The 26,393-nt window shown below is 47.8% G+C and overlaps 1 protein-coding gene across 3 annotated transcripts in view; it reads right to left on the reverse strand.

The window, feature by feature from the left end:
• The window catches only part of SPEN (spen family transcriptional repressor), a 66,012-nt gene that overhangs the window by 2,445 nt on the left and 37,174 nt on the right, over positions 1–26,393 (reverse strand). Inside the window, exons 4-13 of one of the 3 annotated variants that reach the window (XM_053997302.1) lie at positions 21,225–21,385; positions 19,847–20,047; positions 18,939–19,090; positions 16,306–16,431; positions 15,637–15,750; positions 14,384–14,497; positions 12,748–12,848; positions 2,233–10,147; positions 1,396–1,791; positions 529–723 (exon numbers count right to left, since the gene is read on the reverse strand). In XM_053997302.1, coding sequence (XP_053853277.1) covers positions 529–723; positions 1,396–1,791; positions 2,233–10,147; positions 12,748–12,848; positions 14,384–14,497; positions 15,637–15,750; positions 16,306–16,431; positions 18,939–19,090; positions 19,847–20,047; positions 21,225–21,385 — 9,475 coding nt within the window. Of the gene's footprint in view, positions 1–528; positions 724–1,395; positions 1,792–2,232; positions 10,151–12,747; positions 12,849–14,383; positions 14,498–15,636; positions 15,751–16,305; positions 16,432–18,938; positions 19,091–19,846; positions 20,048–21,224; positions 21,386–26,393 lie in introns of all 3 variants that reach the window. The other 2 variants (XM_053997301.1, XM_053997303.1) reach the window with 2 other exon arrangements.

Here is a 26,393-nt window from a genome sequence, read left to right on the forward strand (position 1 = left end):
CAGCCATGGTGGAAAAGACTAAAAATGGATTTTCATGGCCACCTGAACTCCCTACCCTACTCAGGCACACTGAAGCCAGGAGGAGTTTGTCCCCAGGCTCAGGGTGACTCAAAGGTTTCCCAGCTCTCATTGCCTTTTCCCTAAGTGCAGTCTAAGAGCTATTGTTCATCACGTGCAATCTGTGTTGCACTCCCTGGGTTGAAGGGATCAGTGTTAATACTAGGATCCCAAAACAGAATCATAGGGATCTCCTGGATTGGAAGGACTCCACATGGATCAAGTCTAACTCCAGGCCATGTACAGGATCCCAACAATCCTTCCCTGTGCATCCCTGAGAGCGGAGTCAAAACGCTCCTTGGGCTCTGGCAGCCTTGGGGCCGTGCCCATTCCCCAAGGAGCCCACATGACAGAACCCCGGGTTTTGGGGAACCCTGGTGGTTTCCAGCCCCACAGCTGGTGAGCCAGAGATTCCCAAACTCCGGCTCTGAGATTCCCAAACTCCCTCCCTGCCCCAGCCCGGGCCCTCACCATCATTCTGCGTGCGACGCCCTCGAGCTGGGAGGCCTCGAGCCGCATGCGCTGCGCGATGCGCAGGGGGGGCCCTCCCTCGGGCGCCGGCAGCGACCGGTGCGCCAGGACGTTGTTCCCGGACACGAAGTGCAGCTGCACGGCCGCCGTGTCGTTCTTGAGAGCCAGCAGACCCTGCCAGACAATGGGGTATTTCTGGGAAGAGAGGGAGAGAGTATTACAGGCAAAGCAAGGAGAGTGGGATCTGAAATGCTGAGCTGCTCAGCTGCCACCAATACTTCCACTGGAGGTTAAAAGGCTCAGCAGAGATGTAGCACCAGATCAACCCTCTACAGGCCAGGCTTGGGTTACATCCTGCTAAATCAGGAATTCAGTCCTTTTCCTTCCAGCTGGGTGATCCCATCATCCCAATTCCTCGGCCGCCCACCCAGCACAAGGCTGTTCCTGAATGCTGTGCTCCCTTTTACAAATGTACAAATTGAGAAATAACAGAAGAACTGCTCGAGGTTATATGGGAGACATTTGGTGCTGAACAAAACTCTCAGCTCCTTGTTGGCACCTGTTCCTCCCTCCTGCCTCCCTCCTCTTCCTCATTTTCTACACTTGAGTGTTTTTTCCTTTTTATTTAAATGAAATACACCAACACTCTCCTCTGCCTATGAGGAAACACTTTCCAGGAAAATGCTGACTTGTAAAACTAACTTGGAACACTAAACATGGCTAAAATCCATCAAGGACAAAACAACCCAAAACCCAAACAATGCCTTTCCTGCATCTGAATTTTTTGATGCAAGAAAGGTCAGATTTGGTGCTATGGCCGAGACAGAACCAGGTAATTTCCCCCTGGATCAGGGGCATGACACTCACTGTCAGCAGCTGGACCATGTCCACAGGTCTCTGGGACACAGGGTGAGGGGATGGCTCCTGCTTGAGCGTGGACTGGGGCTCCGGGCGGCTGAGGGGCGGCCCCGAGGTCGTGGGGATGAACATGGATTGCTTGGGAACTGCCTGCGGCTGGTGCGGCGATGGAAGCTCCTGCTTCATGGAGATGGCGACGGGCGAGGGGTAGGAGGTCTGGCTCGTGTCCCCTTGTGCCCTCTGCAGGTGGACGTGGGGGTCCATCTGTGCCGTGTGCCTGTTCACAGGGGCGTGGTGACTCTGCTCCGGCCCTGCTGCCGACGGGCCCTTGGGATCCTGTGGGATCTGAGGGGTCTTGCTGCGGACTGGCTGGCTGGGGTGCGAGTGCTCGCCCTCCGGCAGACCCTGGGAAGCAGGCAGCGGGGAAAGGAAAGATGTTTAGGCTGAGGGTGCATTATAAGGCTGCCAGGACACCATGAGATTCCTGGTGGAGCCATCCGTGCCACAGCAGCAGCCCTGCTGCCGCAGCACCTGTGACAGTCTCCCACTTCCAAGACCATCTGAGCTGAAACCCCACTCCTTGAATCCTACCCCAAGCCCATCCTTAGCCACACCATCCATCCAAGGACACCTGAACCAAGCACTACCTTGGTACTGACAATTCTCCCCGACACCACATACAGAAACCTGTGGGCACCCTCCCCCCTCCTGGGTGGAGCTCCAGAGTTGTTCAGGAAATGGGTTATTTTGGATTCCTCTAAGTAGCATTTGAACCCCATTTCCCATAAGAAACAGTTCAAGCCCCTCCAGATTCCAGGCAGACAGGTAAAGGGTTTTCCTTCTCACCTGGGACGGGGTCATGCTCCGGGAGGGCAGCCCAATGGGCGAGGCGCCCGGGAACTGCGGATGCCCAAGCTGTGCCGTGTGGTAATTCCTCATGTCGCCGTACACGGAGCGGTAATCGTGGAAGGAGCTCCCGGCGGGATGCATGATCTGCACCCCGTGTGGGACCACCACGGGCTGCGTCAGGGGCAGCCCGGGCAGCTGGCTGCCCGAGGGCACGCTGAGCAGCCGTGGCTCGCTGTGGGGAGAGTGGGCCATCTTGCCTTCCGAGGATTTGGGAGTCTCTTTCCCGGGCTGCGGGGTCTTACTGACCGGGGGAGTTTTGACGGCCCCTTCGGGCGTGCGGGATTGTCGCGTTTCCGAGTGGTGCTCGCCCACGGCGGCCATGTGCGGGTGCATGATCATCCTGACGTCCCGCGGGACGTTGTACTGCTCCAGCCGCAGGCTGCTGGGGTGCATGCGGTAGTCGGGCTGCATCACCAGCACGTCGGACTGCACCGGGGCTGGCCCGCGGCACACCGCGGTGTGGTGGAAGTGCAGCTCCTCCTCGGGGGGATGTTGGGAGGACAGCGGGGGCATGACGATGTCTCGGATGGGTGCTGGCTGGGGCGTGCTGGATCGCTGGGGTTTCATCTCCATCTGGGGTTGCAGAGCAGCTCGGGGGGAGTGGAGCGCTTCCGGGCGGATGCCGTAGAGAGGAGGGGTGTTCATCCTCACCTCACCTTGGGATAGATGGCCCAGGGACACAGTCTGTGTTACGCTGTGGGGGGGCATGATAACAGATTGCTCGGGATGCATGCTGGATATGTACTGAGGAACGGGAATTCCTGGCGCCAGCATGACTGGGGTGCTGCTGGACAAAGCCGGAGATGAGGTACTGCCGGGATGACAGGCCCGGGGAAACGGCGACGGCGAGTGCCCGCTGGTACGCGGCGAGTGCGGCTCCTGTTTGGTGACCCCCAGGTGGGAGATGGCCCGGTCGGTCGGGGTGCTGGGGCCCGAGCTGACGTGGTTCGCTTCCGAGTGCATCTTCCCTGAGAGGGAAGGGTGGTGAGGACTAACCCCAGGACTCAGGTTGGAGGGTTGCAGAGTCTTTGTCTCCACTTTCAGAGAAGCTGGGTCAGACAGTTTTTTGTTCACGACCATCTGGTTATGGACCAGCACAGGTGGAGTGTTCACGGTCTGTGTCAGGACCTTGCCAGGCTGTGATGCCGGGGTCTGGACAGCGAGGTGGGACGAGTCGGGCTTGTCCAGCACGGTGCGCTCCTGTTTGACGGAGGAGATGACGGGCGAGGTGTTGTAGGGCTGTGTTCCGAGTACCAAGGAAGAATGGGTGGAAACAGTCCCGTAGCCCGTCGAGGTCTGGGAGCCTTTTGGTGCCGGCTGGGATGGCGTGATTGGCTCCTGTTTAATCTGAGACTTGGATACAGACTGCTGGAACTCAATGTCCACAGCACTGGCTGGGGGAATCTGGCTGATCTTGGCACTGATTCGCTGAGGGCCTTCTGTCTTCTGCCCTGAGTAACTCAGGAGCACCACACCCTCCGAGGTGTTTACCCGCAGCCCTGGACTGGACCCAGTCTCCACAGGCCTCTCCTCGATAATAGACATCGATCCTGGATGAAACCTGCTGTTATCATTTGTACTTGTCCTCTGCTTAAATTTTGGCGAGGGAGCATTGACAAGGCAGGTCTGGGTTTGGGGAGCTTGTTTCACCAAAGTGATCCTCGGAGCCTCCTCCAGATCCACGCTGTGAGGCATCCTGCTGATGACAGAAGTGGCTTTGGGAGCAATCACAGTGTTGACCTTTTCCTTCTCACTGAACACTGGCGCTTCGGCCACCGGTGGGTCCAGGGCGTTGGTGACAGGAACAGCCGGCTTCTCCTCGGAAACCGGCTTGATGGCCTCCACGGCAGGGTGGAGAGGTGCCTCCTCCAGGCACGGCGCGCTCACCGGCTCCGTGTGCGTCGTCGTCACGTGTGTGGAGGTTATACTCGTCGCTGAGACGTATTTGGGCTCCATGAGTATCTTCCTCAAAGTGCTGGAGTTTGTGTCAATATCTGACGCCTTCGTGTCCGGTGGGAGAGCGGGTGGGGGTGTGGAACGGGCACGGGGCTCCTCGTGCCTGACCATCCACTCCGGCACCTTGGCAGCACCGGAGTGAAGGGGGACGATGGCAGTGGGCACTGGGGTGGGCAGCTTGGCTGCCGCCGCAGGGACAGCAGGAAGGGCTGCATTTGGGGCACTTGGTGGCGTAATGGCAGCGTTCTCCAGGGGCGACCGGATCTTAAATCCGCTCTGACTCCCCTCGTCGAGGGGGACTGGTGGGGCGCCCAGGTCCAGAGGAGCCGGAGTGGGCACCTTTGGAGAGGCGCTGCTCTCAGGGACAGCCTCATGTGCAGCCACGACATCAGCAGCCACAGCCTTGGTGACATCAGAAGCACTTGGCTCCATGGATGCTGTGGGTTTGATTTGCTTTTCCTCCTTTGAGACTTCTTCAGGTTTTGTCTTTACTTCGTTGGCCGGGGGTGATTTGCTCTGCACCCTCTCCGGCTCAAAGGTGTTGACTTCGGTGGCGTCGCCCTTCCTGCTTGTGCTCTTCTTGCGTCTCTGCCGCGTGGTTTTCTGACGGCCCTTTTCCTTACGAGCAACTTCGGCCTCCTGCAAGGTCTCAGCCTCCTGTGCAGAGTTGGAAGATTCACTGAAGCTGACTTCAGACTCCTTGCTCTCAGTCTCCAGCGCTGACGGGACAGAGCCAGGCACAGGCTGCACCACAGGCTCGACAGCAGCCTCAGTTTCTAGGATATTGTTCACTGCCTGATCTGTCTCAGGCTCCATCTCCTCCTGAGGGGACTGCAACACCAAGGGCTCTGTGGGGATTTCTGCCTCAGATTCAGCAGGATATGTTGGTGGTGCAGGGAAGCTTTCTGTCTCCCCAGAAATGTCATTGATGATGGAGCCGATGGCTGCTGCCAGCTCCGTTTCACTGGCCTGGTGTGCGGGTTTATCTGCCTCCTCCTCCTGACGGACTTCAGCCACATCTGTCGTTGGCTCTTTGTAGGCAGCAATTGTCGGAGGAGTTTCAGTGAGTTTTGCAATGTTCTCCACTGCCTGCTCGAGCTCAATCTGCTTTGCTAACTGGGCAGCTTCAGGCGACTGCTTGGGTTCCCGTGTCACCTCCTTTTCCATTTCTGTGAATGAATCTTCTACCTCATTCTTAGAGAAGTGGGGTGGCAGGATGTCCTCTTTTGGAGGGCTCTTCATCTTGGGTGGTGACACTGCCACTGACTCTGCCTCCTCTTCGGTGGGCCGCAAGGCACCCTTGACTTCATCGACGTTGAGGCGTATTTCTACATTTTTGAGACACACGGATGCCTTATCAACAACGGTTTTGGTATTTTTGTACCTTCCCCTTTTGGATTTCGTAACCTTTTCCGGCACAGGCTTCTTCTCAGTGATCTCAACTGTGGGGATTTCTAGCTGATTTTTCTCCACATCCAGTTCCTTCCGATCACGTTTCTGCTCACTTGCTGCTGGCTCTTTCTCAGTGGCTTTTGCTTTATTGTTGTTGTCACTGATGCTTGATTCCTGACCGCTTCTTTCAGCAGCATCTTCAGATTCAGCCGTGGTATCGGCTTTCGGTTCATTCTTCCCTTTCTTCCCCTGTTGGCTGGCAGCAGCTGACGAGTGAGTGTGCGTGAGCTTCTGGGATCTAGGAGACCTCCAACCCTCTGCAGGTTTAGGAGCTTCCACAGTATCTTTAGTTTCAGCCTCCTCCACCTCTTGTTGTACCGGTTCGGCCTTTATTGGAGAGATGTCCTCCTCTGGTTTACGGCGGGTTTTGGGAGGTCTTCCCCTCCTCGGGGTTGTGGGAACAGTTGTCACTGTTTCCTGTGGTTCCTTTTCCACTCTCTTCCTGGTGGATCTAGTGACCTCCATGGAGTCCTTCACTGGAGATGGGCCTTCGTTGTCCCCTGTGGTAGCATAGACTGACCTCACATTTCTGCGCCTGGTCCGGCCTATCGGCAAGCTCAGTTCCACGTTTTCTGGCTCTGCAGCAGAACTCGGGGATTTAGCAGCATTCCTAGAAACCTTTTCTGCCTCCACTTTCAATTCGGAAAGCTTCTGGGTCTCCCCACGAGGAGAGCTCGACCTTTTCAGTTTCTCACGGTCAATTCTTTCACTCTTCCTCGTGACGGGCTTTTCTGTGACATTAGCTGCAGCCGACTGCACGGGAGTCTTGGACCGTTTACTTTTGTAGGACTTCTTATCTTTTACAACAACCGGAGGTTCCACTTCCATATCATTGTCAGAAACGGGCGGCAGGACCTCAGCAGCCGCCTCCACCTTTTGACTCACACCAGCATCGCTGTTGGCAGAGGGTGGAGGATTTTCCTCTTTAGGTTCTGCAGCCTCATCTGACTTCTGAACTAGCTTGGGCGGAGGTGGAAGCAGCTGGGCAGCCTCAGGTTCTGGATCTACACTGATGTCTGCATCGGAAAACGAGGCCCCAGGAGTGGGAGGTTTGGTATCCAAGTACGAAGGATGCTCTGTTGCCACAGCATCTTCCTCTGGTGCCAGGGTTGTAGCAACAATTTCTTTACTCGCTTCTACAACTGGCGGAGGTTCTGTTTGCTCAGGAGGTTCCATTTTGACAGGAGCAGCAAGGTCAGGAAAAGGTTTTTGTTCCTCTGCTGCAGCAGCAGGTTCAGAAGGTTTCTCTTCTTTGACAGAAGCTGGTTCCGCCAGGACCTTTTCACTCACTATCTTCTCGGGAGCGATGGGAGCTGGTTCCTGTGGGAGGACGGTGACTGAAGAAGGACCAACAACTGAGGAAGGTTTATGTTCTGTTTCTTTACTATCAGGAACCATTTCTGGTGTTTTCGGCCGGTTTTCTTTATCTTCCTGTTTCTCCACTTCTTTTGGTTTCTGATCTTTCTCCTTTTCTTTCTGCTGCATTCGTGTCAGCTCAACAAACCTACTGTGGAAGAGAACCACCGGCTCTTGCACCAAATCAGCCGAACTGTTCGTCCCATCAGAGGAGGACTGTCTCCCATACAGCCTTCCAGAGATGAAGTCCAGATCATCATCCTTCCTCTCTAAATGCTGCAGGCGTTTGGAGTCCTGTTCAAAGATTGAACTGTGCAAAAACCGAGAAGCAAACAGTTCCTGCCGCTCTTGTTCCTCCTCTTTATGATCTTCTTTCTTATCATCCAGTTTTCCACCTTCGGAATCAGTTCTGATTTTTTTCTTTTTCATATACCAGGATGGAATAGGTCTTGGAGCAGAGTCAACCTTCTCTTTGTCTTTATTGTTTCTGAAACTAGCAAATCTTGAATCCCAGTCTAGAAAGGACCAGTTTTCCTCTCTGGAGGAAGAGAGGGATTTAGCCCTTTCAAGCAAGGCCTTTGTGTCAGGTGTGATTGTCTTGTCCAATGCAAAAGAGTAGAATTTGTTTCTTTCTAAGGAACTAGACTGGAGTCTTTCCTCTCTTTCACGGAACTTCTCTTCTCTGTCCCTTAATAAAAAAGACAACCTGGAACTCTCTAACAAGGACGAGGCTTTTGGGGAATGGGGTTTGTTTTCACCATCGTCATCTGAATCCGAAGGCACCTCCCCAGGTTCCAGGTCTCGGACAGACCGTTTCCGTATACTGTCTCTTTTCACAATGCTGCTTGGAAAGCTGATATCGACTCTCCCAGGCTCTTGTTTCACTTGGGTTTCCCACCTACTCGAGTCTTCCTCAGAACTCAGCACAGAGAGTTTTATTTTAGCCATTTCTGCCATCTGCTCCCTTCTGCTGGAATCATAAGGATTGAATTTCAGCGAGTCCTCCCTCACAGTCATGTTGGAGTATGAAAGACTCTTTTCTTCTATTTTAGGTGACTCTTTGGTTTCCTTCAATGGCATTAACCTTGGAGAATCGAGCGTGTCATCATCCTCATGGAACGGGAAGTGCCTGATGCTTGGGGAACAGGACATCCTTTCAGAGTCCTCACTCACCTGACGGGAACTTCTGTAGTTCCTTTCTCTCTTAGTGCTGATTTCGAAGTCAAACTGGTCAGTCTTTTTCCTTTTACTTGGTGGAGAGTCATCAGTGACGTCTTGTGGAGGCTTTCCCACCTCGTGAACCAGACTCCGCTTTTCATATTCATCCACATCTTTCTTTGGACTGCCAAACTTCTCTGACTTCGCTATCTCCATTTCCAGCTGCTGTTTCAACCTGCGACTTTGCTCCATCTGTTTTCGGTAGCTCTGCGTGTGGTCAATGTCGATGCTGATTTTCTCCTCCGTATCAGCTGACTGAGGTTTCTCTTGGCCAAGTTTATGGTCTGGTGTTTCTTCAGGAAGGCCGGTGTAGTTCTTCCTTGCGTCCTCTCTCTCCGTTCCCTGCTCGTCCAGCAGCTGTACCTGTTTATGCTGAGGTTTTCCTGGGTTCAGTTTTTTAGGAGGGAGTTCCTGAACTTCCACAGGTTCCTCAGGTGCCTCCATGAGCCTTGCCTGCAGATCTAGGGTGGGACGCATGCCAATCCCACCAACATTAAGAGTGTCCTGAATTTCTTTGGGACTAGTAACAGGAATAAGTCTTTCCAGTTTGAGTTTTTTAGATTCCCTTTTAAGCATCTCTTTCCTCAGGGGTTTTCTCTCCAATTCTCCTTCCCTTAACACTGGTGCTTCTCTAGACGATGCTGTTGCATCAAGCTGCTTTTTCAAAACCATGCGTGCATCCTCCTCATCTTGACTGCTCCGTTTTACATCCAGTTTTTGCCTGTCAGGTTTTGGATTCGCATCAGCAAAACGCCTTTTACGAGCCTCCAACTTGTCTAAATCCACTGCGTTGGCCCCCTCGGAAGTTTGCTCTGTCTTCAAGTGCTTTTTGGGTTTCATTTTTCCCTCCTTGTCCACTACTTCGATATGACTGGCAAGGGCTTTCTCCTTCTGTACCTTGGTTCTGACAGGTTCTAGTTTAGACTGCTCAGACTTGGCTTGCTCAGCCTGGGATGTCTGGGTTTTCTGTTCAAGCAGTGGGGATTTCAGAGTGTCGTTATCCAGCTTTGCCCTCAGTTTCTCCAGTGCAGGCTGATCGATCACTTTCCCCTCCTTTTCCTTCACACGGGTCAGCACAACACAGGGCATCAGTTCCAGGCGGTTCTTTGCTGTCCCTTCTTTGTCACCTCTCTCTTTGCTTTGTTTACTGTTGCCCTTCAATTTTTCTGGGCTGGGCTCTCTCTCATTCTCCTGATCCGTTTCCGAGGACTGAGAGCTGGGCGAATGGATTTTCGCTTTTCGTTTCTGCTTATCTGTTTTCTCCTTTTCTATTTTTTCCAGCTTTTCCTTCCTCACCAAGCGCTTTTCCTTGTCCACCCTCTCCTGCTCGAAAACACGCTCTTTCTCCACTTTCTCATTTTTTGCATATCGTTCCACGCGGGCTTTGTCCAGCTTGTCATATCGTGGAGGAGACAGCGAGCTGCAGCTGCCGCTGCGATCTGAGGACCTGCTGTAAATCCTCCTCTCCGAGTCGCTCTGCAGCCGTTCCGACTGCGAGGGGGACGCTCCGGGGCTCTGCGGGCGCCGGGAGTGCGTCGGGCTCTGGCTCCGCTCGATCGGTCTCCGCTCGTGGTCTCTGTCCCGATCGGATTCGAACCGTTCCCTCTCCCTCTCCCTCTCCCGTTGCCTGTAGCTGTATTCCCTGATGTCCTGCTCGTACGGATCTCCCCGGTAATCCCGGTACTCGCGAGGGTCGTCGTAGTATCGTGGGTCGTAGTAGTCTCCTTGGTAGGGATCCCACTCGGCATAGAATTCTCTGCCCCGAGCTGGGTATTCCCGCCGAGGATCTTCGGGATACGTCCCTGGCGTCCGAACGGTCTCGTAGTAAGTACGGTCAGGGGCGTACTCGTAGGATCCTCTTCGCTCGTCTCTGCTAAACATAAGAATAAACAGATTCTAGGTCTCCTTCTCAACCAATGTACTCTGTTACCATAGTTTTTTCTTAAGTAAAGAAACCATTTTCTGATCTTTTTTCCTACGTGCATCAAGGCAGCTGCACACAGAGGTTTGGCAAGGAATCTGTGTGCAGTGGACTAAATACTTTTGTTAATTTATCAAATACCAAATGTACTTTACGGGCAATGTCATAACAGCTCTTTCAAATATTGTTTCACCACCCTCACTCCTTTGTTTTTGTTAAATTCAAACCTTGCATGAAATGAAGGAAAAACCAACACAGCACCTGTGCACCCACACAAGGCTGGCAGAGTGAAGAAACCCCCTTATCCAGAACCTGTGACCTTCATTTGATTCTGGAAACATGAGTAAAATCAAAGTTCAGGCATGGAATCTCTCCATTACTAAGCAGCAAAGTGATGGTAAGATTTCTTTAAAAATCCTAAGCCCTGCAAGTGATCTTTTAATTCCAAAATTAGCTCTTTCACTGCATGTGACTTGCTGGCGTTGCCTGTTTACAGTAAAACCAAGTCAACAAATATCAGGCTGTTTATAAGATCAGGTGAATTCATTCAGCAAAGCAAGTCAAGCAATTAATGTTGTTATTTCAATACCTCCAAGCAGTAAAAATAAGTCATTTGTAAGAGTGAACATGGCAGGGAGGTGGAATAAAGCTGGAGTTCCAATTCCTCACCATTACAGAGTGTTTTGCACACTCTGTACTACGGTGGGGCTGGGCTCTGCTCCCAGGGAACACGGACAGGACAAGAAGAAACGTCCTCAAGCTGTGCCAAGGGAGGCTCAGGGTGGACATCAGGAGGAATTTCTGCATGGAGAGGGTGGTCAGGAAATGGAAGGGGCTGTTCAGGGAGGTTTGGAGTGCCCATCCCTGGAGGTGTCCAAGGAAGGCCTGGATGTGGCACTCAGTGCTCTGGGCTGAGGACAAGGCGGGGAGGGGACTGAGGTTAGACTCGAAGACCTTGGAGGTCTTTTCCAACCTAAATGATTCAGGGATTCCTCATAGGTTTATCTGGCTTCACAGACTATGTTTTATGTTAAAAGCTGGCAACTTGCAACTTCCACCTTTTAAGAAAAGTAAAAAATTGAAAAAGGGACAAAACACGGAAGATGAAAACCTGCAAGTGAAATGGGATGTTGTGAAAAGCAGCTGTGAAGTTAAAAATATTTATCAGGGATTTTGTTTGTTTTTTCATGTTTTTTTCCCCTTGGGTCCTATTTAGACTGGCTCTGACTACAACCTCGAGAGAAGGTGGTTTGTGCAGATCTCAGCACCTCTGCAAGGAGGAGCTTGGAGGGGCACCAGAAGCTGCAGAATTACAGGAGTCACTGCAGAGCTTGCTCCACTGCTCCATGATCCATTATCCCTATGGATCTCCTAATGACTGTGTGAGCAGAGTGACAGAGAAGGAAAAACCAGACTAACGTGTGCCCAAACACCAGAAATCAGGGTCCTGCTCAGGATCATTCCATGGGAAAGACAAGCCCACCTGAGTCCTGGGTGCTAAAGAACATCCAAAAATGCCCTTCTCTTGCCTGAATCCAAGTAAGCATTTCCCAGTTCTGAGGAAATGCTTATTGCTGGCACATCACAACATCTGGCAAGGCCTGGGGAAAGCACACTTGTATTTCCATTGGTCACCAATGTCCAAATCCTGCTTGCTTTTAAATCTGCTCATTTTGCACTATATCAGACCAGTTATTTTGCTGCAGAAAACTGTTGGGTATATCCAGCTCCCAGGTACACCCAGCATCATGCTGTGCTGACTCCTGGGCAGGCCAAGCCCTAACCATGAGCCAGGCTCTGGAGGGAATAAAACACACGTGTTTTTTCAGTCAGTGAAGGTAAAAAAGCCCAAAATGTGGAGTGTTTCTGTACCAGGTCTTCAGGGATAAACAAGTGGCTGTGCAGCACGTGGTGCCAGCTGCTGGCAAGGGGCAGCCACATGGGACACAGCTTTATTCAAAATAAAAATGCATCCTTATTCAAAATGTATTATTTTATCGAGTTACAAAAAAAAAAAAAAAACTATTGGAAAGAGGGAGATGGAGGATCAGATTTTACTCTCTGCTCAAGGGCTGAGCAGCAGTTTATCAGACTTTAGGTACACCCACCAACACACACATTTTTCTGTTACAGATAAGCTGCTCTTTGCATTCCTAAGACATGATGAATGACTCCCAACTGTGTCCTGGTGACCCACCAGAGAAACAGGATACTTAAATATGGATCACGCAGACAACTGAAACCTCCACCTCAGCAGGAATTCCACTAACTGGCTACGCCTCAGATGTGTGAAAGCCTGCCTGCTCTGATCTGCACAGCTTAAGTTTGCTCACCTATTTTAAAAATAGTGAAGAGGTTAAAAAAAATTAAAATGCAGAGGTGTTTTTAATGAAACTTAAAAAATAAGGATAAAGTTGAGAGGAAAAAACTTGTTTAAGAATTATGGCCTGAAGAAAGTTTGACTGTATGATGAGGAGGACAATGATTGTAAAAGGACTGTGTAAGGTGATGCTGGAAAACAAAAAATGAATAAGAATATCGATACATGCCTTCTTTCTGCCAGCATTTCGTAGAAGTCTCTGATATCTTGACCCGTTTTCTCCATGGAATGATAAAATGCCAACTGACTCTCCCGATTAGCAAAGTCCACCTGAAAAAGAAGAGAAAGTCACATTCAGTCACAGAAACATCTCACTCTGCTAACATTTCCCTGTCTGCTGAAGGTGGGAGCAGAACTGAAAATAGGGGTAAAATTTAACAAAAAATGTCAAATGCTTCCCAATTCTGGCCCTGCACTTCCCCAGGAATAAAGATGCTTCTCAGTAGAGCTGTGTAACTACGTCCTTACTGTGTTGTTATAGCTGCCATCCCAGAGGCTTCTGTTGGGCAAAGCAGCAGGAAAAATACACATTATTATCGTGGTATTGATGTTTTTACTGCCAGGACAGTTCCAAAGTCCCTTTTATCTCAGGGCTTTGCTACAGAGGGCCAGGATAACGAATCCATTCTGGACTCCACGGTGTTTGCCTGGGGTTATAGAGCAGGGAAAGAACCAAGCCTCCTGAACTGCAGCTCCCTGTTCCAGCTGCTCCAAGAATTGATGCTTTCTAGTACTTAGAAGTGAATGGCATAGTGAAAAAAATTAAGGATTAGAACAGATTTCATTATGTGTATGCCACACAATGGAATATTTTTAACATTCTAGTTCCTGTTATTTTTTAAATCAGCCCAGTCCTGTGTGTAACCACAGCAATGGAACACAGTCCCACATCGGGGTGTTGCTTATTCCAAAGTCATTAAGCAACAAGATCCACACAAATTGTGAAACTTTTAAGGGACCACACACTTTCCTGCACTGGAAGGTGACTGATATCCAACACCACACTCAGAAACTACAGAATATCCAACTCCCAGCCCTGGGTGAGGTAGGAAGCTGCTGAAACCATGCCTGACATCACTGCTGACTCTTTAGGAGAGGAGAAAGGAGGAGGAGGAAGATAATTCAAAGGGTTGGCTGACACCTCATGTCCCCAGTTAGTGGGACTGATGGGACAGTCAGGACAGGTATCACCACATTCACCCAAATCCAAGATATCCCTGTAAATGTTGCTCCAGGAAGAAAAGTACTTTCTGTGTGTTTTTTAAAGTGGTGTTTTCAATTATTGTTCAAAATCTGTTGCAAGGAAGGACAAGATATTCTTTAAGGTCTATTCCAACCCAAACCATTCCATGATTCCATGACTGCATGTTGAGGTTACTGTACCCCAGAGCCTGGACATCAGCATGGGGCAGCTGGATGCAGCCATGTGTTTTCCTGGAGGAACTCACACCTTCAGATTTCCCTTTTTTAACACAAAAACAGACAAAAGTTTGCCTTGGATTGGGGTAAACGAGGCAGTGACATGGAGACCAACACTCAGGAGCTCAGAGAGACAAGTTCAGTGAAACGAACAGCAGAATACTGGAAAAGGCTTTATAAGTAACAGTTCAGGATTCCCTGACATCTTGATAAGCCGAGCATAAAAATATAATTTAAGCCTTTGATATGTGGGACATGTGTGTCCCGCCAAGTATTCCTTGAGTCTGGCAGTCTGCACTGCCAGCATTTAAGGGGGAAGGCCTAAACACAATTTGTTCCTCTTTTTTTTGCCTGTTTTGCTTTGGTTTGGAGGTCATTCTGCACACCTTAATTTTATTCCCACCGATTTTCCTCCCCTTGGTCTCTTTTACAGCTGCTTGTGCATATTCAATCTCATTGTAGAGAACCAGGGCCATGCCTTTTAAGCGGTCAAACACCACCTGTAAAAAACAAAAAAACAAAACAAAAACCAAATAAGAGCCTCATCCACAGGACTTAATGTCAGTCCCAACAAAATCCTAAGTCATGAGGATACCAGGAAGGAAATAAATTTTAGCAAGGTGAATTTTCAGGCTTTTCTGATGAGGCATATTGGAATGAAGAGACAATAAAAGGACACGGGACTGCTTTGAATTGTGGATATTGTGGCTTGAGGTATATTATGCCTTTATTTTGTTTTTCTGTATTTTACTTTGAATATTTTTTCTTTGCTGACTGAGTTTTGTATTATTTCTTTGTTAAGGGTTTTTTGGTTTTGTTTTTTTTTTTTTTTAAATTTCCAGTGCATTTTAGGGGGGAAAAAAGGTAAAGGAAACATTTAATCCCAAAGTGGAACCAGCTTTTGTTATCAGTCTGCAGTACCACTCACCAGTTGTTAAACACCCAATTTCCAAATACTGCCTTCCTTTAGCAGCATAAAGGTATTATTCAAGCAACAACAGCTACAATAAAGAACGTCAAAGCTGCAACACAAACCCACAAAAATCCTTTGGAGAGGCCAGACACTGATCCTGCAAAGATTTATACACGTTGCTTAATTTTAAGCACATCCATGTCCAATAAAAATACACAGGACAACTCCCACACTGAAGTTTAAGCACGTGATAAATCACTTGCATGGGAGAGGCTCCCGCTGCGTGACAGGGGTGTGTTGCACCATTGTTGACTTTCTCTCTTCTTCCATGTACTTTTGATTGTCCTGACTGCTTTTAAAAAGTCTTTTTTTTCTCGGTCTGATGGAAAAAAACATAGTTATGTCTAATTATGTAATTAGCAAGTATGAGTAATTACATAATTAGACCGCTGTTCTTCCAAATAACATTTAAGAAGTTTTGCTGGGGAGAGACTGTACTGCACAAGAGCAACAAATGGTTTCCAATACTCAACATCTCGGCTCACTCAAAATAACTTCTTTCTGGTTGCTGTCTATGTTGACAGAGCCCTGTCAGCCGAATTCCACCCCAGGGAGAATTTTTTCTACCTGAGCTATAAAGCCCTGGACAGTGGGGTTGAAAGGACAGGATGGGAAGAAAGGAAGACAGTAACAACTTGGAAGCATATGCCAAAGCCTCCCACCTACCTTCACCACAGGCCCGTATCGGCAGAAATGTCGGGTCAGATACTGATCCGTAACGTTTGTGGAAAGCCCATCTAACCACACGCAGTTTGTAGGCATGCTCTTCCCAAAACCCAGCTGGACACAAAAGGGCAAAACTTCCATCAGTACAGTGCACAAGGGTTAAACTCACTGAACAGAGCCTGACTGATGAAAGACTTATTTGGAGTTTGTATGGATTGTCTAAAATTAGCATCTGGTGCAGGTGCAAGACAAAAATCAAAGAGCAATTAATGAAAATAATTCTGCTTGTTTAAACAAATACAGTGTTTGACAACATTGGGTTCTTCTACAGTTTGAATGTCTGAGAAGTGACAGGTTGACAGCTCTGGGGCCTGACAGGCCCCATTTGCCATGGGGAATGAGACAGATTCCCAGCACAGCCCTGCCAGATATGGCCCTTCCAGGCCAGGGAACGTCAGTCTCTGAGTGCTCAATCCCAGGACTGTGTGTGCACAGAGCCAACAAAAATGCTGATTAATCCCAATCAGGTGGTGGTTGAAACCATCACGCTCTGATACGATCTCGCATTAAAAACCATTTTACTTCCATAAACTACCTCGCTGTGAAACATCCCACGATGCGGCAGTGGAAGACACAAGAAGGATACAGTCCAGGGGAGGATTTCTTTACCTTGAGCCGGTTATTTCCAAGATATTCCCCATCCATCTTCTTAATGGCTTTGCAGACGCTGGCGATGTCGCAGTACTGCAGGAACGCGTACTGAGGGACACCGTTCACCTTCTTAATGTCGATGTCCTGGGGACAAGCACAAAACACAACAGCCCACAGTCAGCGGTCAATCCCATCTAAGAGGACTTGGCTTTTTTCAGGGACACGTGGCACAGCAAGCTCTTTAATTAATATTTTCTTCAGAGGGAGGATTTAAACAATAGTAGACAGTTAAAACTTTACTGTTCTGCTGCATCTCAAAACCAAATCCTTACTGAGCAGGGAAAGCTCTTTATCCCGCAGATTTAAAATGCAAGCCCGCAGAACTAAGCCTGACCTGATCAACAAACACCAGCTTTAGGCTGTTAATACTATATCAAGAAGAGACAATTCAGGATCAAAGAAATACAGATTAATTTTCCCTCACAAAGGCTCAAGAGAAAACAACCTGCTCCGATCCTCATCTCTGAGCCAAGCCGGGCTTCTTTTCCAAATAATCATGATCCATCCTGTTCCTAGAAACACAAAGTGATGCTGGACTCATCTCTTGAACCAGTCTGACTCATGGCAGAGGCAAAAAAGATTCTCAACTTCAGTTGCTGTTGCTCTTTAAAACCAAGCCACCACGGGCCCATTCACAAGTACAGCCAGAGGCTCAGAAAGCCAAATAAAGGCTGATTTTAATCGATTTTAAAAAGCCCAGCAAGCCACGAGCTGACATTTGGTTAACAAACAAGCTCAGCACTAGCACTGGAAATGTACCCAAACCCTCTGAACAAAGTCATGATACTGTGATTCATTCCAAGCTGAAAATAGGAGGTGGAGGGTTTGGCTTTATTTGTTGGAATAGCAGGAGCTGCCTTTGTGAGCCACACACGGATCTAAGCACTAATGTTCCAACATCCAGGACAGGCTAATTTCATGGTTAATAAATTTAGGGACAAGGCAGCAGTTTGACACAGTCTCACCCAAGAGCTCTTTATCTGGGAAAACAGAAGTAAACAGGGAGATTTACACAACTATTAGACTCCTACAGCCCTGGCCTAATGATTTAAGTGGAATATTAATAGAAAACTACACTTCCAAGTGTTTGAAGTAGCATGACTGCAACCACGGCAAATTATACTTGACCACTCACCCTGGGCAAGCAATTCCTTGTGACAGGCAAATAAAGTATCATTATTGTGCTCATTACCCCTCAGAAAGGTTATAAAGCTGGTCCCTTCTGCACCTGAGCTTGCAAGTTTTCCTGGAAACAGCGAGGCAGCGCTGCCTCCCAATTCTGAGCCATTAATAATGCTGACAGGGAGCACCACGGCACACAAAAGCCAATTTACACTAGCACTGATAAGCATCTTTATCAGGAGAGCTCTGCTGCTCTAACACTGGAAAAGGGTTCAAGCTACAGACATGGCACAAATTCATAAATCAGTATTGATGTCAAGGATACAGCAGAGTCTGCATACACAAGGGCTGCCAGACATCTTAAAATGGGGATTTTATATTTGTTCACATTGTACATGGAAGCAACCTCCTCTTCTTTTGGGGAGTAGCAGGGATGGGGTTCCTGGAATGTGTCACTGATTCCTCAGCAGTGATAAAGACATGTCAGAGCAGAGTGAAGGAGGCACAGCACATTCACAAGCACCCACAGCTGACAAGGAGAACACGAACCGTCTGAAGCCCAGACTCAACAGGAATCACAGAATGAATCCCAGAATGGTTTGGGTTGGAAAGGTCCTTACAGCTCATCCAGTTCTACCCCCTGCCATGGGCAGGGACACTTTCCACTATCCTGGGCTGCTCCAAGCCCTGTCCAACCTGGCCTTGGACACTTCCAGGAATAAGGCAGCCACAGCTTCCCTGGGCAACCTGTAAGGGCCTCCCCACCCTCCTGGGGAAGAATTCCTTCCCAATATCCCACCTAACTCTGCCCTCCTTCAGCTTAAGGCTTGTCCTGTCACTCCATGCCCATGTGAAAATTAATTAAATAGGATAGTTGCATGATTTTCGTGGAAAATCTCCCTTAAATATAACATTGCTGTGAATTGATAGAAAGTCATGAGCAGAGGAGAGGGGGCTGCTCTACCTCGTCTGGATACTCCCCCTCAGCTGAAAACCCAAATCCCTCATGTGCCATCACTGATCCATCTGCTCCAGTCCCCTCTGCCTGGGCACGGAGCTGCTTCCACACGCACTGACCAAGTCCCTTGTTTCAGGAATCGACAGGAAACTCGGATTCACACAGTTGCAGGAGTCAACACGAGAATATCACCTGGCACATTCATATGCCAAACACCCAGTCACCTTTGGAGCTACCAGGAGAGAATTACCAGGAGAAAACAGCAGGAGAGACATTTGTTGTAAACACTCCTAGGACCGTTTTTCCTGCTAAGCTACCCCTCAGCATTCATATGCTGAACTCTGAATACAAAGAAAAGCTTTCAGGTATATTCCAGCAAGATGAGTGACTCAGATTATTACAGAAAGACTGGATTATCTGTCGTTGACAGATTTAGCACCACTCACAGCATTTCACAGGTCTGTACAGAAAGGGGGGCAGCGCCACCCCACACAGGACACCATTCACGTACCACTATTCCCCCAAAGCGCTGGAAGATGTTGCGAAGGTCATGGTAGGTGGTTGTTTTCTCCAGGTTGCCAATGAACAGAGTTCTCGTTGCCTTTGGGTGAAACTCATCTATCCTTTCATCCAAAGGACGAAATTCATTCTCACTTTCGGTTTCTAGGATAAAAGAGAGCAGGAAATTTGTAATGACTGGAGTTTTGGTGCATGTTGGTTTATTCAGGTCTCCTTCTTGATCTGAACAAGAGTAACCACTGTTTTTGAGAAAAACACCCAATACTGCACCCATGACTTGTTATTTATGTGGGATTGGGAATTTTTATATTCCATGGAGGAATCTGAGCATCCTCAGGTGAAAGGGAGCTGCAACTGCTTCTCTGGAAATTTACTCTTACCAAGTATCAATGCTTGAGTGCATGAATTCCAATAAGGCTTCCCTGTGCTTGGGGAAGAGTACGTGGCATGAGTTTGTTTTCAGGAATCAATTTTTAAAGAAGCCATTGAAGTGCAGTCTGAGAACTTCACCACGTGCTCAGGGCTGCAGCTCTCACTGGTCGGTCACGTGGGCTGTGCTGCCACAGCCTCAAAACGCAGCACTCATTGGCTGTTTTAATTAAAAGGAGACGAAACGAGGCTGGGAGGACTCAGTGCTGTGCTCACACCACCCACTGGCAGCTGCTCCACCGAGACGTGGCAGATGAGATCGTTCCTTCCAGCAGATCCCACTCTTTGGGAGGATGGCAGCTTTCCTTCTCTCTTGCTGTTTGATCCAAGACCATCCATTCTTTTTGCTCTGGAGTTTATTGTAGCATTTTTCCCAGTTTCTTTCAATGTTTCTTATTTCTATTCTGCCTCTTTACAAGAGCTCCTGAACACACCCAGAGCAGTCCTGTGGGAGAAGGGTATGGACCTTACCTGGTCCTATCCAGGCTGTGACTTCAATCTGCATGCCAAAGAAGAGCTTTCCTTTGGAGGCATTCAGTGCTTTCTCCTGGTCCTCCTGCTGCCGGAAGAACACGAGCCCGTACCGCTCCTCGGACGCGCCGTGGATCTGCACCGACGTCACCTTCCCGTACTTCTTGAATTCGTGGAAAAGTCCATCTTTAAGGCTTGTATCTAAACCAACAAATAAACATTAATATTGCAGAATCATCACTTCTACCAGCTCAGCAGCACCATAAAGGACATGAAGAACTCTGACTGTCTTTCAGTTAAATGTGACTTTATCCCATTTAACTCTGTGCTTACACGAGTACCCTTTTAAATTTGGGGTGTTAATTTTGCCAATGTCCAAAGTTTCTTGCTGATCTTTCTCTTTTAAACCCAAGAAAATACACACATGAGGTTTTACATTGCTAAAGCTGGCAGTGGATGGTTTCTGCTTCTAAGAGATACCCAGTTCCAGGCAAAGAAGAAATAACAGGGATACTCAATTAAAAATCCCACAGGAATACTGTGCACAGCTGGGATGAGGTGTCTGGAGTGGAGGCTGGAGTCACACAGCGTTCAGTTCAGTCAATTCAGAAATATAACCAGGCAGATTCATCAAATTTTGCAGAATCTGACTCAGCCCCACACAATCTGTCTGAGATTTGTGGGATATCGACCTCAGCATCGTGTACTTTCAAGGAATATGACAGGCATTAAATCTATAGGAAGATACCAATACGTGAGGTACTCTGCTCACAAGATTAACAGACATTATTTTAGCTCAGCCAGTGCTTCTGCATCCATGAATTCTGTTAAAACTGTTTCACAAGTGATGCCATGCTAGTTTTTCCTGTGGGATCTCTCCTGTGCTCAGCACAGGGAACAGGGAGTAATCATGGGCACTCCTCAGCACATGGTTTCCTGGGTTATTTTCCATGCGATTATGCATTGCCTTTACAAATATGCTCAGGGGTGTTTTAAAGCACTCAAACTGCAACAAAAAACCCTCAACTTTTTGGATTAAAAAAGAAATTTAAGCAGGATGAGATAAAACAATCGAAGTTTTAAATTAAAAATGGAGATGTGTCAGTTTTTTCCCTGGGAAAGCCTACATTACTGTTAGAAGCACCAGTTCCAGGAGCTGGAAATGCCCAGTACTTGGAGCTGGGACCAGCAGGGTTTCTCACAGATGGTCACTAATTAAGCAATTTTCCCACTGTCACACAAGAACTGAGGCAGAAGCAGGGAGAGAATCCCGTCCTCAGAGGCAGCACGTGGCTGCCATGTGTCAAAGACTCACTACAGGTTATCCCACCAGTCCCACCCCCTTTTTCCCCTGTTGCCCTTTCCCGAGCGAATTTACCTGTTGAGCGCACTGGAAGATTTTGCACCTTGATCCCAAAACTCTTCCGGGGCTCATCCTTCTCCAGCGACGGGAGCAGCTGGGACGCGGGCGCGGGCACGGCCGTCGACTGCACCGAGCGCGCCGGGGACTCGTCGCTCGAGCTGCTGCTGGAGTCACTGCTGGGAATGGCATGGAGAGAAGGACAGGTGAGTGCACGGGGCCAAGTCACCCAGGAAATGGTTATCTGATTACAAAAGCAAAATTCCAGAGTTTCTGCTCGCCCACAGGCCTTCCTCCCTTTTGCGCCTGATTCTGTTTCTGTGCTGCCGCCCACTATTCACACGGATTTAAGCGTCTTCCTACCAATATCCCCCTCCAAAGCCCCCAGAGGAGACAGGCAGGGAAGTGGAATGTGGGTAAAATGTCAACGAGATCCTGTTACCCACACTGACAATGGTGGAGATTTAATTAAGTGTAATGCAATGTTGGACCAGCTCAGGAGCTGTGTAGAAGAGTGGAGAAATAGAGGGAGGATGCACAGGTCTGACAATGCCTCAAAACCCCTCCCAGCACTCTCATGTACAAGAAAGAAATGTTATTGTGCTCTCAGGCATCTTCCCTGAAAAGATCTGTATTCCAAAGAGACCACGTGTGAAAATCGTGGCAAGCATTTTGGTCAACTGCTTGGGAATAACCTGGATAGGTGGGGATGTCCATGTCCCTGTCCCAGCCCATGGCCCAGGGGGGAACAAGATGATCTTTAAGATCCCTTCCAGCTCAGACCATGCTAGGATTCTCTGTGAACCAGCAAATACTATTTCCAGGCTCAGCCTCAACCTCCAACTTCAGATACGAAGAATTCAGACCCAAGAACTCCTTTTATAAACAATAATTACAGCGGAAGAGGTTTTGCATATTAGATCACAGAGGGAGTCAATCTAATCCACAGACCCAGGATCATCTGATGCTTCGAGGAGAGGCAGAAATACAGAGAATATAATGTTATTAAAGCTTGCCCAGTGGGGACACGTCATCCTGCTTCAGTGGCTCATTTCTTCCCCGAGGCACGAGGGCTCAGAACAGCGCTAAAAATAATTTTGTCTGACATAACCCCGGAGACTCTCATTCTCCATTACACGAGCAGCCTTCGAAAAAATTCTGCTGGAATTTTAACTCGGAGGCTGGAGGGGGGGAGATGTGCCACATACTAAAATAATCCTGTCAGTCTGAAATTTGCTGCTTGATTGAATTTTTATATTCCTCTCCACATCGTATTAGAAAAACGATATGCAAGTTTATCTTTTTCTTATCTTAAATATTTCATACCCTTCTTACAAACCTTCTTGCCATTAAACCACTTAACTTTTCCATTTCTTTTCTCAGGGAAACCATTTCAGGCTTCTAGTAATTTCCAAGATTTGATTTTGTGAGCTCTTCTACTGCTTTTTTGTTGGTGTATTTCTTCAAATGTTCAAAAACCCTGGTTTTCTTTCTGAACATCTTCGTGTATGTAACGAGGACCGTGGCACATTCCCAAAAGCCCTTGGGCTCTGTCCCCATTATATTTGGAGGCGCAGAAGGGAAGACAATCTCTGTCCTAAAATACTTACAAATAATCCAGAAGGATATAAAAACAGGCCAGACCAAAATAAAATACAACAAAAAGGGTCAAAAATGCAGAAGTAAAAATAAACATGAGAAACTCTGCTGCTGGTCTCACCCTCTCATTACAACCCTCCCATCCCCATCCAGCCACTTCACACGTTGGTGCCTTTCCCACACATTCTCCTCCTACTCCTCTGGCCCTGGAGGAGGAAGTTCAGCATCACTTTGGGAGAGGAGTGAAAATAAAGCCATGCCAGGAGTGGAGTGAAAAACTGAGCCCTTCCCCCTGCCCTGCTCTTCCCAAGGGCAGCTGCCCTGCACCACCCAACCTCTCACTCATGGATAATAAATAACATTTCCCTTCCCAGCGACAGTTCCTTGTGCTTTCCAGCAACAAATCTCCCACCATCAAGATGTCCCTCACAGCCTCATTTTTCTACTAAATTGGTAAACTGCCTTTATTTCTGTCTCACCTGTGCACCCTCCTTTTGTGCCCTCTTCATTAATGAATTATTTAATCACTGAACGTGAAGAGTGAAGCATTTCTTCCTCATCTTTATTCCAATCCCCCTGCCTTTCCACTAAATCACCAAACTGAAGTTCTTCTCTACAGCATTTTGGAAAAAAACCAAACCTGACCCCACACAAACAGGCCCTCAGTGCTCTCTAGGGGTAACATCAGCCATCACCTGCTACTGGGAAATAAACTGGCAAAGAATAGAGGAACTTCTTTAAACACACAAATATAGGGCAGGGAATGTGTATGGGGAGAAACTGAAAATAATTCCCAAGCTGCCAGCAGCTCCACATGGTTCAGCAGCCCCTGGGGAAGGCTAAAATAGGACTTTAGGGATGCAGAACCCTCAGCCCTGTGCACATTTCTACTTTCCCTTCTCACATCTTGATGCTCCCAAAGCCTTTAGAATTCCAGTGTGCTGAGATTGTATCTCTAGAGCAAGAGGCAGCACTGAATTGATTTGAGCAGTGCTTTAGAATGGAGACAGGCTATTTTTACAGTTTGGGGTTTTTTTATGAAGAAGTTAAAAATATGGAACATACTGTTGAAATCACAGCATTCCACTAGAGAAAAAATATTATCTCGGGATAACACCGTTAGATATCCAAGTGATGACACAGCAGTGCAACAGAGTGATAATTTCTACAAAGCAGCCTGAATTCTGTGCAGCCTTGGGAAACAAGGATCATACTGGTAACTTCCACTTCCCCAGGGAGTTTTAAGGATATGTGTCCCTTAGCAAAGCAAGACTTTCTGAAACATTGCAGAAAAAAAAAAGAACACATTATTTCCTATTTTTAGACAAGAAAATAAAATGATTGCAAGAACAGTCCCCCCTTTCTTTAGGGAAATCCCCATCAGTTTTCCAATTGAAGAAACATGGATATAATAATTCAAAAGTAAGTCAAAGGTTTGATGTTCTGTGAATGGGAGAATGATGGAAGAGTTAATTATAGCTGCTGTGTCACCCAGTTATAGCTCACAGCACAATCAAAATAAAGCATCTGACAGGGAATTATGTGGAGTCTTGAGCAGCAAAATACAACTCTTTTTAGCTTTAAAAATATACAGATCTGAAGCCTGAAAGCTGCTCAAGGACAAGTTCCCAGAATATTAAAATGAGAATATGGCTTTGCTTTTCCCTGTGAGTAATTTTGAAAACAACCACCCGTTGCCAATGCAGAAAATAAGTTATTAAAAATTCTTCTGGCAAAAGTGGGTTCATAAAGCTTTTAGAATGAGCTATGGAAATTTTAACACGGGAGCATAAAAGGATAAAACAACAGCTCTGATAATCTCCTCCTTAAAAGTATTCCAAGTATCAATAGGTTTTGGGGCAGGTCAAAAATGGCACAAAACTTATTAAGTTCATTTTGGGTTTCCACTAGCAGCATTAAACCCAGGGTGATTTTTTCCAGAAGCAGAGCGTGCTCTGGCACTCAGCCTTTTCCCAACACGGGAGAACCTGCTCTTCCACATCGCTGTGAAGTCAGCGGAGCAGAATGCCAGCACGCCGAGGAACTAATCTCCTGAGCTGTCACAACACACGCGCGGCGCCGGGAGGGAGCTGGGAACCAACGCTCCTCCGCGCTGCTCCCGGAATGTGGGATCGCTGGGGAACAGTTTGAGTACTTAACCAGCATTTCAGATGCTCTTTTGTCCAGCCCAGATACTTCTAAAATCAGTTTCACTCTACGGCATCACAGCATTGAAGAAAAATGATTTTTGTATTTTACTGTCAGCAAAATCAGATGGGAAAACAGAGGAGTAAGAGAGATTGTTCTTAATTAAAAAAAGGCTGGACATAAAATCTTTCTCTTACACATGCACTTTACTACAGGTGTAGTTTACAAGCCCTTTTAAAACACTTATCTGCAGTCCATAATTACCTATGAGTATATAAGGATGTGTGCTCTTACACTATTTATGTACCCATTTTTCATCAATCATGATAAAATCTATTAATAACTTAAAAAATCTATTAATAACTTACAATATTTATCTATGTATCTATTTTCCATTAATCAAGATTAAATTTATTTATAATCCAATCTCAATTTCATCCACATGGGCTGATTCCCAAAGACTCAACACATAATAATCCAGCCATGGGGTTCAGACTCAAATACACCTGCTGTCATGGAATCATGGAATATCCTGTGTTGGAAGGGACCCACAAGGATGATGGGGCCCCATTCCTGGTCTCAGTACATTGCAGCTCATTTAGCACACATTTCCTTTGCTCAGTTCTAAATGCAAAGATGACAATTCAAATCCTGGTATCCCAAAAACCACTCCTCATTTCCAGAGAAATTTCTCATTTTCAGGCAATTACAGTTTGCAGGCCTAGTGGCGAAGAAGTTACGCTGGGTTTACGTGTGAGAAATGAAAGCACTGAGCGGAGAACACAAAGCCAGCTGTCCTTTGTTCCCACAAAAGGAGATAAAAGAGAGGCTCCAAGCCCATGGATGGAACCGGAGACCCGCTGCTTCCCCTCAATGGCAGCGGCGCTGAATCAAGGGATCTCACAACCTGCCCTGCACCCTCCTGCAATTCTAAAATGTGGCACAATTGTAATTTCTGCCCGTTGATTTATTTGAGAGCGGTGAGTCAGCTGCAGGCTGGGGACTCCCCACAAGCGGCAGGCGGGAAACAAAGCTGGAAACACGGCTGGAAACACGGCGGCCGCCACGGAGGATAAAGCAGAGGGAAGCTTTAACGTCCCGCGGGCGCCGAGCTGCCAATGCAGGTTTAAAAATGCAAAACAAAACCAATCTGCTGTTGCCCAGAAAAGCTGTGATTGCCCAGTTCCTGGAAGTGTCCAAGGCTAGGTGGGACAGGGCTTGGAGTAACCTGAGGCAGGGGTGGAATGAGATGGGTTTTAAGGTGCCTTCCAACCTAAACCATTCCATGATTCTGACCTCTGTTGCTGGAGCAAGTTAAAAACAAAGCCACCTAAAACCAGTTTAAAACCTTTGCATTTTTCATGCCAAATTTCAGCTGTGAAAAATGTAAAAATTAATACTTTAGAATTTTTTTATAGCTGCCTTCAAAAACTGTTTCAC

This window comes from Vidua macroura, chromosome 23 (assembly GCF_024509145.1).
Source record: "Vidua macroura isolate BioBank_ID:100142 chromosome 23, ASM2450914v1, whole genome shotgun sequence".
NCBI lineage: Eukaryota > Metazoa > Chordata > Aves > Passeriformes > Viduidae > Vidua > Vidua macroura.